At 48.2% G+C, this 12,573-nt stretch overlaps 1 protein-coding gene across 1 annotated transcript; it reads right to left on the bottom strand.

The window, feature by feature from the left end:
- Positions 1-6,890: 6,890 nt before the first annotated feature.
- Positions 6,891-12,294, bottom strand: LOC135819702 (uncharacterized). Its single transcript, XM_065332957.1, has 6 exons — positions 11,913-12,294; positions 9,469-9,596; positions 9,161-9,314; positions 8,804-8,995; positions 8,118-8,459; positions 6,891-7,638 (listed from the first exon to the last, which is right to left on the bottom strand). Exons 1-6 carry the CDS (start codon positions 12,265-12,267, stop codon positions 7,631-7,633), a joined length of 1,179 nt encoding a protein of 392 aa, XP_065189029.1. The 5' UTR covers positions 12,268-12,294; the 3' UTR covers positions 6,891-7,630.
- Between the last annotated feature and the right edge of the window lie 279 nt (positions 12,295-12,573).

Below are 12,573 nucleotides of genomic sequence, written 5' to 3'. Positions count from 1 at the left end.
AAATAATTTTAAATTCTACGGCAACCCCGGCTGTGTGCACTACTTGTTCATGCATGATGCACGTAACCGTAATGGATGATTCGAGCAGCTTAGGTATTATACTGATTGCTTACCTCAGCTTCACTTTGAGGGGACTTGTGTACGGGTCGTGGTGATATCATCCCGGTCAGCAACGAGAACTAAACACTGCGTCATCACGGGGTCAGTACGGCTTAGCTAACGTACCCGTTACACAACCCTAACAACAGCGCTGCGAATCGTTTTGTCACGGATGTAGAGAGTCCTTTTCCAGATGAACATTGCAAGAGTACAACATGGCTGCTAATCAGGAGTAAAATATCTCCTTGCTGTTACTCGTTACCAGGGAGTCGTCGTAATAAAGAGCCCTTTTACGACTCCCTGCTCGGTAGTATGTTACCATTGCCGCTTCACTGGGAACTAACTAACTAACTTCCACTCATGAGCTAACAGCTAAGCCTTGTGATTGGCTTCAAAGCGTGAATCACGGCTCTGTTCTAGCCTTTTCTCGTGAAGCTTCTCAGGTCTCACTTCGCACGATAAGGCTTTCAAGTAACCATGGTAACAGTTTCACGACTCCCTGTTTTAGACTGCATCATCCTGTGTCAAGACTAGCAGGTTGCACATCAGACGGTTGAGGTGTGAACATCGCCCCGGAATTGAAGAACTAATTACTTGCTTGAAGAGACAGGGGGGGGGGGGGGGGGGGAGCTGGACGCACGGAACTAGTACATGTACTTACATAGTAGGTCTACATGTCACTATGATGCATAGTTCGCAGAAAATGCAATGGGTCAGGAACCACTGCAAGACGTGTGAACACGGCGCAATCTTGCCAGACACTTTTTCCGTATTCACACGTCTTGCAATAAGTAAGGAGCTGATGTCGGTCTTGTACAGATGTGTTGTTTTTTTACAGATGTAGGTCAACATTGTATAGAGCTCCGTTACAGCCTATATGGATATCTGATCCCTCGAAATTTTCTGACTAGCAGAGGGGTAGGGGTGGGGTGCAAGGGAGAAAGGAGAGTGCCAAGCAAACCACGCTCAGAACTAAACGCCACGCCATTCAATGCAACCCTATTTAGACCGTAGGGTTGTCGTTGAATTCTAACAGTAATCGTCGCGTCACAAACAGGCGATTTCGCCTCCTTTGATGCATGGTGTTATTATGAACGATTACACTAGCAATAAACCGGGGCTGACGGCGCGAAACCCAGAAACGCGGGCTGCCTTCAAGGCCTGTGAGATTCGGTCACCTCCAGGCTTGGCAAGCTTTGGCGTGGACTGTGTGACTGTGAATGTAAGAGCAAAGAAAAATCTCAGCGCTAGAACATTCAGCGGTCTTCTCAACTGCCTGTGGCTGTGGCTCTTGTCTTGTGTGTGTTCTCAACTGCCTGTGGCTCTTGTCTTGTGTGTGTTCTCAACTGCCTGTGGCTCTTGTCTTGTGTGTGTTCTCAACTGCCTGTGGCGCTTGTCTTGTGTGTGTTCTCAACTGCCTGTGGCGCTTGTCGCCAAAAGCTGGCAGAGCAGGCCGAATATAGCTCGTACTTGCATTGATGAGGCCATATTGTCCTAAACAGTTAGTTTAGAACATGTAGCTGCTGTGGGCAGAGAAATCTTTTGATGATAGGATACTGGCGTTCAAACATGATTCATGTTATGATTTAGGCTACGAGATGGATCCAGTGGCAATCGTCAAGGTCAGTTCAGCGTGCGTTCAAGCAACGTTTGAGGCCAACCTTATCACCATTATGCATTTCAATGGTTCGTGACTATAATTGTGCGCCGACCATCGCGGTCACTGGGTCACTGGTGTTATTCCATCGATCACTCTGCATTGATTATAGAACAGGTCAGAGGAGCCACTCAAAGTTTTTTCTTCTTCTCTCTCCTCCCCTTTCCGTCTCCCTTTCCCATTCTCTTTCCCTCCCCCGTCTCTCTCTCTCTCTGTCATGTATATCTATCTATCTATCTATCTATCTATCTACATAAGTGTGGAGTATCTACATAAGTGGGTATACCCAGGTTTCAACAGTGCTCAACACCACAAGGGAGGAGCGTAACCACAAAGGTCGAAAAGAATTATTATTCTTTATTTCCACGATGGCCCATGGCCAATAAGGAAGATAATATGATTCAAATCAGTCCAGAATCATATAAAATCAGTCTAGCAAGTAAGGAAATCAACACATTGCAGGGGGATGGGGTCACGATGGGGTACAGTGTGAGCTACTACAGGAGCATATGGATGATAGAATGAGGCTAGACGCCATTGATTTAAACGCATGCTTGCTATTTGTTTCACGCAGGTCGGGGGGTAGTTGGTTGAAATTGTGAAGGGATAGGTTGATGGGTGAGTTGGTGTGTCGGTATGTGTGTGATGTTCTCAATGTGTATGTTCTCATGTGTCGTAGTGCATATGGCTGCTCTGTGATTGGTCGTGCAAGGTGAGGCTGTTGCAGGTGAAGGGGAGCGCGGATGTACTTGATGTTGTGGGCAAGAGTAACCTGTCGTAAGAGTTGCCGGGAGACTAATGTGGGGAGTTGGAGATGATGAAGAAGTGAGCTGTGATGGACTGGTGCAAAAAGGGGGATCCGCAGGCAGATACGGGCTGCTCGTCGCTGAACGCGTTCTAATTGGTCCTTCTGTGTGCGGGTGGTGTTGGATAACACGAGACTGCCGTACTCCATAACCGGGCGAATGTAGGCGGTGTAGATTACGAGCAGACTGGGGGTGTTAAGTTGGCCTCGTGTTTTACGAAGTTGGTGAAGGAGTTTTTTGGATTTGTTTATTATGTGCGTGACATGTGAGTTCCATTGGAGGTTGTTTTGTAGTATGATTCCAAGGTGACGGTGTTCTTTGACTTGCTTTAGGGGTGTGCCATTAAGAGTGATGTTGAGTTGGTGGTTTGGTGTGAACGACAAGGTAACGGTCTTTGAGGCATTGACGAGGAGGTGCCATCTGCGCAGCCAGGTTGCGGCAGCTGAAACGGCTGACTGCAGGGACAACTCCGATGTCAAACGGCTCTGGTGTGTTGCGATGAGCGCCGTGTCATCTGCAAATTGGCTGCACTTTGTGTTCGAGTTGGTGCAGGCAGAGGGCAGGTCAATGGTGTAGATCAAGAACAGCAGGGGGCCTAGAACGGATCCTTGGGGCACCCCTGCTGGTATGGCTTGCCACTCACTGAAGGCGTCGCCGACACGAACACGTTGACGGCGATGGGTGAGGTAGCTGACCATCCATTGCAGGGCGGTATCTTTCAGGCCGAGGTGTTGCAGTTTCTTGAGGAGACCGGCGTGCCAGACTCTGTCGAAAGCCTTCGAGAGGTCAAAAAAGCAAGCTGTGACGGAAAGACCTTTATCTCGGCTCTCGGAAACCTCGTGCACGAGTCTGGCGAGCTGGAGTTCGGTGCTATCATTGGCACGAAAACCGGATTGATCCACTGGGAGGAAGGGTGTGACGTGCTTGTAGAGTCGCTTGTGGACGATCCTCTCCTGCACTTTACTGATAACGCTGAGAAGTGATATAGGCCTGTAGTTTGTTACCAATGACCTTTCGGCTTTCTTGTATAGTGGGCTCACAGTGGCATCACGCCAGTCCTGTGGTTGTTCACCTCTCCGAAATGACTCATTGAAAAGTCGGGAGAGTGACGGCGACAGCTCACGCGCCGTGGTCTTGAGGAGTCTTGTTGGGATGTCGTCAAACCCAGGGGCTTTGCAAGGATTAAGGGCTCCTAGGAGCTGTTCTACCTCGGCGGGTGTGGTGGTGATTTGGGCAAGCTCTCTCTCGCCGGATGTTGGTAGAAGGATGTCGGGGACTGGCTCGTTGTCAACTGAGACGGACTTCTTGCTTTCTGAAATGAAGAAGCTGTTGAATGCTTCTGCCTGCTCTAAGTTCGATGTGAGCTTCCTGCCATCATGGTTCAAAGCTGGCATTTCCTTTCTTGGTGAAATTCGAAGGGTCTTCATAAGTTTGTAGAGGTTTGGGCGGTTTGTATGGGTTTGGTCACAGTGGTTGTCGGCATTGGCTGATTTATGAACGAATTTGGACTTGGCGCTGCGGAGAAGAGTTGTTGTCTTGTTTCGCTGAGTTGTGAACTGGTCCCAGTCTTCAGCCGTCCGTGTCCGGAGGTATTTCCTGTATAACCTGTGCTTTGTACGGATATTATTTAGCAGATCAGGCGTCATCCATGGGCGTTTTTGAGACACTGCAGATGATCTAGTCAACCGGAGTTGAGTGCAGAACTGGTGTGCGGTGCGAAGCAGAGTGTCACGCCAGAGCGACCACAGTTCGGTCAGCGAATATGACGGCAAGTCAATGTCGGGTGGCAGGAGTTGAGTATACGCTAGCGCTTCTCTCAGGGCGCCAACGTTCTCTGAATTCCAGTTCCAGGTCCAAGGTGGCAGGTTACGTCTGCCACGCTCATCTGCTGGTGGCTGCATGGAGATAGTTCCCTGGATTGCTACGTGATCTGAACACCCAAACGGTGCTCTGGAAGAAAGTGTGACCTCCTCCGGAGGGAGATTGGAGATGACTAGATCGAGGCACGAATTTAGATAGCCTCGGCAGATGTGGGTGGCAAAGTTTACATGCTGATGGAAACCATATGCATCGATAAGATAGCTAAGTGCGTCACCAGCTCTGTCTGTGACATCAGAATCCAACCAAGAGCTGTTCTTGGAATTTAGGTCGCCGAGGAGGATGAATGGCGCTGTGGTGTTACATTTATCGAGACACAATTCAAGTTCGCGGCAGAATAAATTCGGATCAGAGTTTGGTGGTCGATACGTGCATCCCACGGTGACTGTGCGATCTGAGAGTGTAAGCTCTACCCACAGTGACTGGAAGCTTGGCATGACGACTGTTGTTAGGCGTTTGTGGCGGAATGGTTCCACCAATTATATATACATACGTTGTAACGCTGAGTTTCATGCACGTAGCTACTAAATGCTAAGGCAATCATCAGACAACTAATGCTTTTGTCGCGGGATAGCTTGTTCTTATTGTGGGGTATACGCATGGGCATGTAGAGGAGGTGTGAATTATCAATGCAGGATATGCATGGGGAGAGCGAGTGATAAGAATTACATCACTGGATGGGCATGCGCAGTAGGCGCGAACTATGCATGGAGCGTGCAGAGGCGGAGAAACCACCAGGTACATGTAGGACAAGGGTAAGCCAGGGGGGGCACTGGGCAGGGGGTGTGATGTGTGGCGGTGGAAGCACACTGTGGTGTCCACATTCAACAGCCGCGGGTATTCAGAGGATGTGTATTGTGGTGGTGATAGCGGTGGCTATGTCACGGCAGAGTAGGTGGAGAGGTAGAACTTGTTTTGGTGTCTGCACTTTGATACCAACTCCGACATCTTGTTAAGCAGAGTGTGAGGCGTCTTGAAGGTGATGATGCGCAACTTTTCTGCTAAACACAAGCAGCACCTTTTGGATATGTTGCTGTAGGACTTGGCCCGATCTATGACTGCCCATGTGATGCTGTATTCCTCACCTTGGCCAGCCAGCGCCCATGTGTGCTTGGATAGCTCGGTCTTGGTACGGTACCTTTCATGCCGCATGCTGGTTAGATGGTTGCCATAGCGCACCTTGAAGGGCGCCTCGCACAGGCCGATGTATTGCCTTTCCTCGCCGGTACTTGGGGTTGTGACGGAGGCCTGGTACACCACTTCCCCCTCCAAGCATCCGCCGCCCAAAGCCTGGCAAAGGGCATGATGGCTTGGCTCGGCAGTTGCACCCTGCCGCAGATCTCTCTTCACCAGGCGTTCGTACCTTTTGGTTATGTCCCTTCATCAGGTAGAACATGTTGGGCATGCAGGAGTAGCTCAACTTTAATGTGTTTCTGTTGAAGATCTTGTGTAGTGGCGACGCGGCAGGGAAATGTTTGCTGACTAGTTTGAAAAACCTCTGACCGATATTGGTGGATACAGATTTGCTGTATGGTGGGTTGTACCATGTTATGTTTCTCCTCCGCTTGTTCTTCTTCTTGGTAGGCCCACCGCCGTCGAACACCATGGCCCCTGGAAATCCGCCGGCAGATAGCGCAGCTCTGTATGCGGGTGCCGCGTTGGTGAATGCCTCCTCGTCGCACGAGATGTCGGACGCCCGCCTATTGATCATTGCAGGTAGATTCCGGAGTATATTGGGCGGGTGATTCGACTTGGTGTGTATGTATCTGGGTGCGTCATTCAGTTTGCGGTATGGGTGGTAGCGGCCGCTGGCTAGATCCAAGGTGACGTCGAGGAAGTCCACTGTCCTCTGGCTGGTACTGATGGTTATTCGTAGGCCAACGTCTTTGAATAGCTTCGTGATTGCCTTGCAGATGGAGTCTGCCTCGTGTCCTGTAGTAGTCCTGAGCATGGCCAGTCCGTCGTCGCTGTACAGCCCGACACTAGTCGGCTCTCCTGTGTGCCGCCTCGTGCCCAGGAACTGGCAGGATTTGTACTTTCTCCAGGTTCCGACTGGTGTGTTCAGACGCTGAATCTGGGTTGATAAACTGGATTCATGATCTATGCTAGGTCATCATCTATCTATCTATCTATCTATCTATCTATCTACCGATATCTATCTGCTGTGTGTTTATTGTATTCTAAACCAGGCTTTCGGCCAGTTGAGAGGATATCCAGCTCCAAAGAATGTCATATTCTGAGCGAAAGAGCGGAGTGAGGGTACTAGAAGAACGTAAGAAAACGCTCTGTCCTTCTCCCTTCTCTTTCAATGCTAGTGGTGGTGAAGTCAAATGTTCACCCTTACTTCTAATTATTCTATGATATGGGCTGGAGAAGGAAAAAATCATTGACAAACTGGGGTTTTCCTTCTTGGAGCCATTCGAACAGTATCCATGCCACATCGCACTGTACTAATACGAGTATGTATCATGCCTCTCACGTTCTGTGCCAATGGCAAAAGGTATATCATTAACAGCATGTAGTATTACAGAAGCAGATGCATTTCCATTGTATTTCAGATTAATTGGCGTCGAAAATACTCGAAGTCAAGGCCACAATAAATAAGTATAGTGAAGAAAGTGATAGCAGCTGAGCAAGTCATGGTCGTTAGCATACTCGAAGTAAGAGTACATAAACCTCTAACAAGCTTGGCGGAAGGACCGAATGGTGGATAAGTAAAGTGTTGGTTTTTCATCAAATAGTTGCGGTAAATGTTTATAACATACATGTATGTATATGAAGTGAGGTACTCTTTACTGTGTTCGACTTGCATCTCAAGGGGTGGCAATGCGGGTAGGAGTTAGTGGTGGTGCCCAAACCCTAGCAGTAGCGGCGGCGGAGATTTCTATAACTTACTACGGCTGAATAAAACATATCTGTGTTGTGTCAACGTTTTGGTCAATGTTCTGATAGAGGATGGGCTAACGATGAGCGATGCATCCGGAAAATTGCTCTGAAGATAGATATTACATGTTCCTCTACTGAAAATCAATGATGGTTGTACACGATAGATAGAGCAGTCAGTGAAAGAATAATCTGATAAAGTATATATGAAATCTACTTAAAGCATAGATACGATCTGAGGCTAGCGATGAGAACCAGGTTTGGATGAACGACGTCACCGTTTGAAGCTGTGCAAATAGTTCATGCTTCACTTTCCTGAAATGAATAAAGACACAAAAGAGATAGGAACAGTTAATATTAGTTTGCGTCTCAGCTAGGAATCCACTGGATATATTTTTACTCTCTCTCTCTCTCTCTCTCTCTCTCTCTCTCTCTCTCTCGATTAGAGGCATTGGTTACCAAAGGCGTCTTGTGTCCGAACGAACAGTTTCATTTGCTTGCCTCAAAACATCCCATGTAGCGATCAGTCCCAAACTAATGAGAAGTGTCTGTGTTTAATCAAGAGTTATGTGATTCAATGCAGCAGCTTTCGCCTTCTTTGACAGTGTCTTCTTTGACGTTGTGTCTGATACAAAGTCCATTTTAAAAGGTGCCGATGAAAACTCTTTCTGTTCACTCCAAATGTAGGCACTTCTTAAATTTGTGAAAGAATTTCTCAGTTTCTTTGCTGATCTTGTCCACATGACCAACACAGGTATGCATGAATGGAGATACAGTTATGAGGAGGAACTCACCTTCAACTTGGACGACTAGATGTGATTCCTCCTTGGCTTTCTCTCCATTTTGGCCCATGGAGACTGTGCGCGTGGCCTTGCACTCGAGCGTATCGCCGGCCTTGAGCATGACCGTCGATGCTGCTTCTGCACGACAGACCGGGCCCGTTCCGCACGGCTTGCGCGTATTGTACGTCAAGACGGAGTTGACGAACAGCTTGACGACTAGCTCAGAGTTGGGTACACCAGCGGCGGCGCATTGGACAAAAGTGGGCTGTGCCGTCTGTGCAGCTTGAATGACATAGGGCTTGCCGCTGGACGGAATGAGAGTGTTGTTCAACCGAATCCCGTTCCAAGTCTTAGCTGCAGCAATATAGTAACAGCACAACAATGAACATATGGGTGAATGATTTGCAATAGGCAACTGCTTCAGATGGTATTTGTCACTATAAGAAGTTGTCCAAATCATGCTTGCCAGACTAGCTATTCTGCACATACACGCATGGCTCGGATAGGGTAAGCTACACATCCTTACACATCCTTACACATTCTAGTGTACATATCAGGTGGTATTAACTTGAGAGTGCTTCGCATTTTCCAATCCATAATGGCTATGGAAGCCAAACTTTGAGTCTGACGTGTGGTATGCGCATCATTAAGTTCAGCTAAACCATAGCTGCTGGTTTGTGGTGAAGAGGTAAACTTACGCATGCATCGCGGCAGAGATTCAGACCACTGGCCGGATTCCTCGCAGCGCAGCTCGGAGCTACCCAGCATGTAGTGGTCGTGGCTGCAGGAGAGGAGCACCGAGTCGCCGGCGTACTGGCTCTCAGCAAGCGAACTGATGGCCCGCAGACCCCTCTCGCCATCCACTGCTCGACTGATGGATTTACACTTGGCTAAAAGAAGACAGTAAGGCAAACACACACAATGCACAATGAGTACTGGAATAGTTCCCTCGGAGATAAAAATCAGCAATGGGCGAGTCAAGTATTAGGTGTATGCATGGGCAATGTCAACTGGCTCAACAGTACTGCATTTCTCTCTTGTCCTTTGTAACTCACCGATGATTGCCACATCAAAGCAGAATCCCGTCGTCAGCCCGTCACTGATCACATTGAGACACCTCCCCTGGAGGCTTTCTGCTTGACTGGCATACTGCACAAGAAGCTGGCGTGTTTCTGTCGATGGTCTTAGGTCTGACTGGTCGGCAACCACCTGGAAAGAAGGAAAGGAAACAAAAAGTAAACGTGTGTAACTCAACTGTATTTTAAATTACTAGAACATAGCCAAATACATGTAATGCCGGTGCGAGCTACATTCCATATCGTTGTCACAAGCAAAGTATTACGAAAGTATTGATGAAACTTACTGTTCCTTCCGTCGCGACGACTTTGATATTGCCCTGGAAGCCAGAGAGACTGCATGAGATATGGAAGAAGTCTTCTCCCTCGCGAACTCGTACGACTCCATCGCTGGAGATGTTGCAACTGATGGTTCCTGAATGTGTTGGAAAAGAACACATACATGTAGAAGGGCAGACCTGTTGAGTACATGTAACTTGTAAGATCTTCAAGCAACGTGGCTGCAACCAGACAAGCCCAGACAGACAGTGCAGAGGAGCCAGGCAGGCACAAATGCCGGCTAGGGACAGCCTGGAGTATCTTAGACACCATTCGTCTCTGCTTCTTTTCTGCTCAGCGATCTTTTCCCAACATACCATTGCTGGAAGCGTGCAATCAAAATGATTTTTTGTTTTTTCTAAGTTCCCACGTCTTGTGTACACACGAAGGGTGGGTGGGTGGTCGGGAATATTTGGGACAACTGGAGGTTGCAAAATCAGCAAGACATTCCTTGGGAATAGTAGAGATCAGAAGTTACTGTCAAAGCTTCACTCCACACACCTAACCACTTGGGACAAATGGACAGGCTGACTTGTTTTTCGGTTGGTCGTCGTGTCACGGGCCTGTCACTTGCTTGTCAAAGTTGACAACAGGAACAGCCGCGGGCGATTCCAGTTGCGCAAATATCACGTATTCTAAAGCGCTCCTGCAACGCGTAGTCTCTGTACTAGGTCAGCATGGTTTATCTGCAGCCATTGCCATACATGTTTCTCTGCTCCTACCCGCCCCAGGCTACATGGCGATTACACGCACGCAGTCTAGCTATTGGCCACTAGTGTTGCTGCATTTGTGAAGGCACGTTTCTCCCATGGTGGTGATTAGCAGTCTGGAAGGAGTTGCGATGCAGCTCGACATAATATCAGATCACCGATCCACAGTATTTCTTCATGTCCAAATGAGCAAGAAATCCCTTTCTGCTCGATCATTCTATCTCACATGACCTGGCTACACTTTATCCAGTGGTCCGAAATACCACAATGTCATGGTGCAGAGTTCCATGCTACACTGTACTACGATGGTGCCTCAACATCTCTCTAATGCGCACAGCGGCACAATTATGATACTGTGCTTGGATTTCAATGATTTTCATGGACAAAACTGTTCACCATGAATACAGTACTGGCAGCAATCATCGCAGATCACGTTGCATGCTACATGACAGTGCAGTGCAGTATTCGAATTGTCCCAGTAATCTGACTTTGTCATGCCGACCCGGTACTGGCGCGCATTTCTGGCTGATGTAGCAAAGTTGATCGTAAACCGCAGGACTTCATGCGGCGCCATATCTCACAGTGTCGACGTGCGCAGAGTAAACAAAGACAGCAAAGTTTGCGCTGCGATGTCAATCATGTCATGCCGTCACATCATGGCCCAGGCCTGGATGGTTCAGCGGGTCTCAAGAAACCTGGCTTTGTGCAACACTTCCATGCCGCGCGTTGCAGAAACGTTCTGGGATCGAGTCAGGATGCACTACTGTATTACTACTAGTATTACACTCACGATGGGGCCCCTGCCCCGGTATAAGCGGAGTCACTTGAAATGGCTCAGCTTTCGTCGGCAGCCTACAATTCTGCATAACTACCCTGTTAGTCATCAATGACTATGTACCATCAGCTGCTCCAGCAGTCCAGGCACTATCTAATGTAGTAATGATCGGACTACAGTAATGCTGTCTCTTTATCCAGTAAATGCTGTACTACGTTAGTCATGTACATGTACATGATGTGTAAGTAAGTAACACTTAGTTGGAGGTCCAAGTACATTGCACTATAATTATTCTGTATTGAGATCGGCGCACCTGTTGACTGTTGACTGTTGTGATTGTGAACATACAATGCTTAGCCTAGTAGTACATGTACATGTAGTACAGTATTGTCAACTAGTACACTACACTCTACAGTACATGTCCTGGCTTCCACTCAGCGTGCAAATTCGATATCGCGTGCTGTGGATGATATCATACATGCATGTACAGTCATGTGTAAATACAAGGCATGACTCATGTCCACTTGGGTTCTTGTAATCATGACCACTACTAAATGGACGCAGCGCGGAAGGGTTTTTTTCTATTCGATATTCAGATATTATTATGTAGGTACAATCATAGGTACAATCATGTAACTGCTTGAGACCCAAATTTAATCTAATTCTTTGGAGGAATACCTCTTTTTCTTGCACACTATTATCAACTCGTGCTTGGGCACATGTACATTTTCAAAGGTACAGTACTGTCCAAAATGCAGTACACTCATAATGTTGGATAGGGAAAGTCCCAATGAAATCGGAGGTGGCGTCTGTGAATGACATCTCTGTGTATGTATGTGTGTGTGGGGGGGGGGGGGGCATGTACTAATGGGTAGTATGACTAAAACGCCTTAAAACATGAAATCAGTGTACAGATCCGGACACTCACCTTTAGAGCTTTCTTCCCTGCTTCCTGCGTGTCTCGCCTGCCGGAGGTGCGAGGCAACATCAACTGGGGCTGGTGCGCCACTTGAGAGTGATATACACAGAACTGCACTAATCAAACAGAGCATCTTCAAGACTCTTGCGTCAAAAACTGACGGAGAAGAAAACAGTGCGGACAGGGACTGAGCCATTATTCTGGAACTGTGGAAGATGCCGAGAATGGTAACTGGACGCTGCGTTATTGACTTGGCCACTTCTTGTTTATCAAGCAAGCTTAGTCGCTGAACTGATGCTTCTGGTGTGGACGACTTCTCTTTTATGGAGGCAGAAAGGTGCCTGACGATGTTTACCCAGGCCATGGTCGAAGGGGTATGCTCGGGGGGAATTACGGCGATTGAGTAGGCATTACGCATACACCGTGTCAGCTGCAGCACTCCACACCGTTCCCGCTGCTACTGTTGCTTGTTGTGTGACACATGGTGAATGCCCCCATTCAGCTGGTACGTCAGCAACACCTTCCGCAAACCTGCCCAGGCCACGGGACTGGCACAAGAGAGGCACTTCGGCTTCGCGGCACATGTCCACTTCTGACGACAGACTACTGCCCCGTACCAGACATGTCAACTCCTGCACAGCTCGCCTCAGCGCGGGCACGCTGAATCTCT

This window comes from Sycon ciliatum, chromosome 1 (assembly GCF_964019385.1).
Source record: "Sycon ciliatum chromosome 1, ocSycCili1.1, whole genome shotgun sequence".
NCBI lineage: Eukaryota > Metazoa > Porifera > Calcarea > Leucosolenida > Sycettidae > Sycon > Sycon ciliatum.
This window is presented reverse-complemented; position numbering and strand designations above follow the sequence as displayed.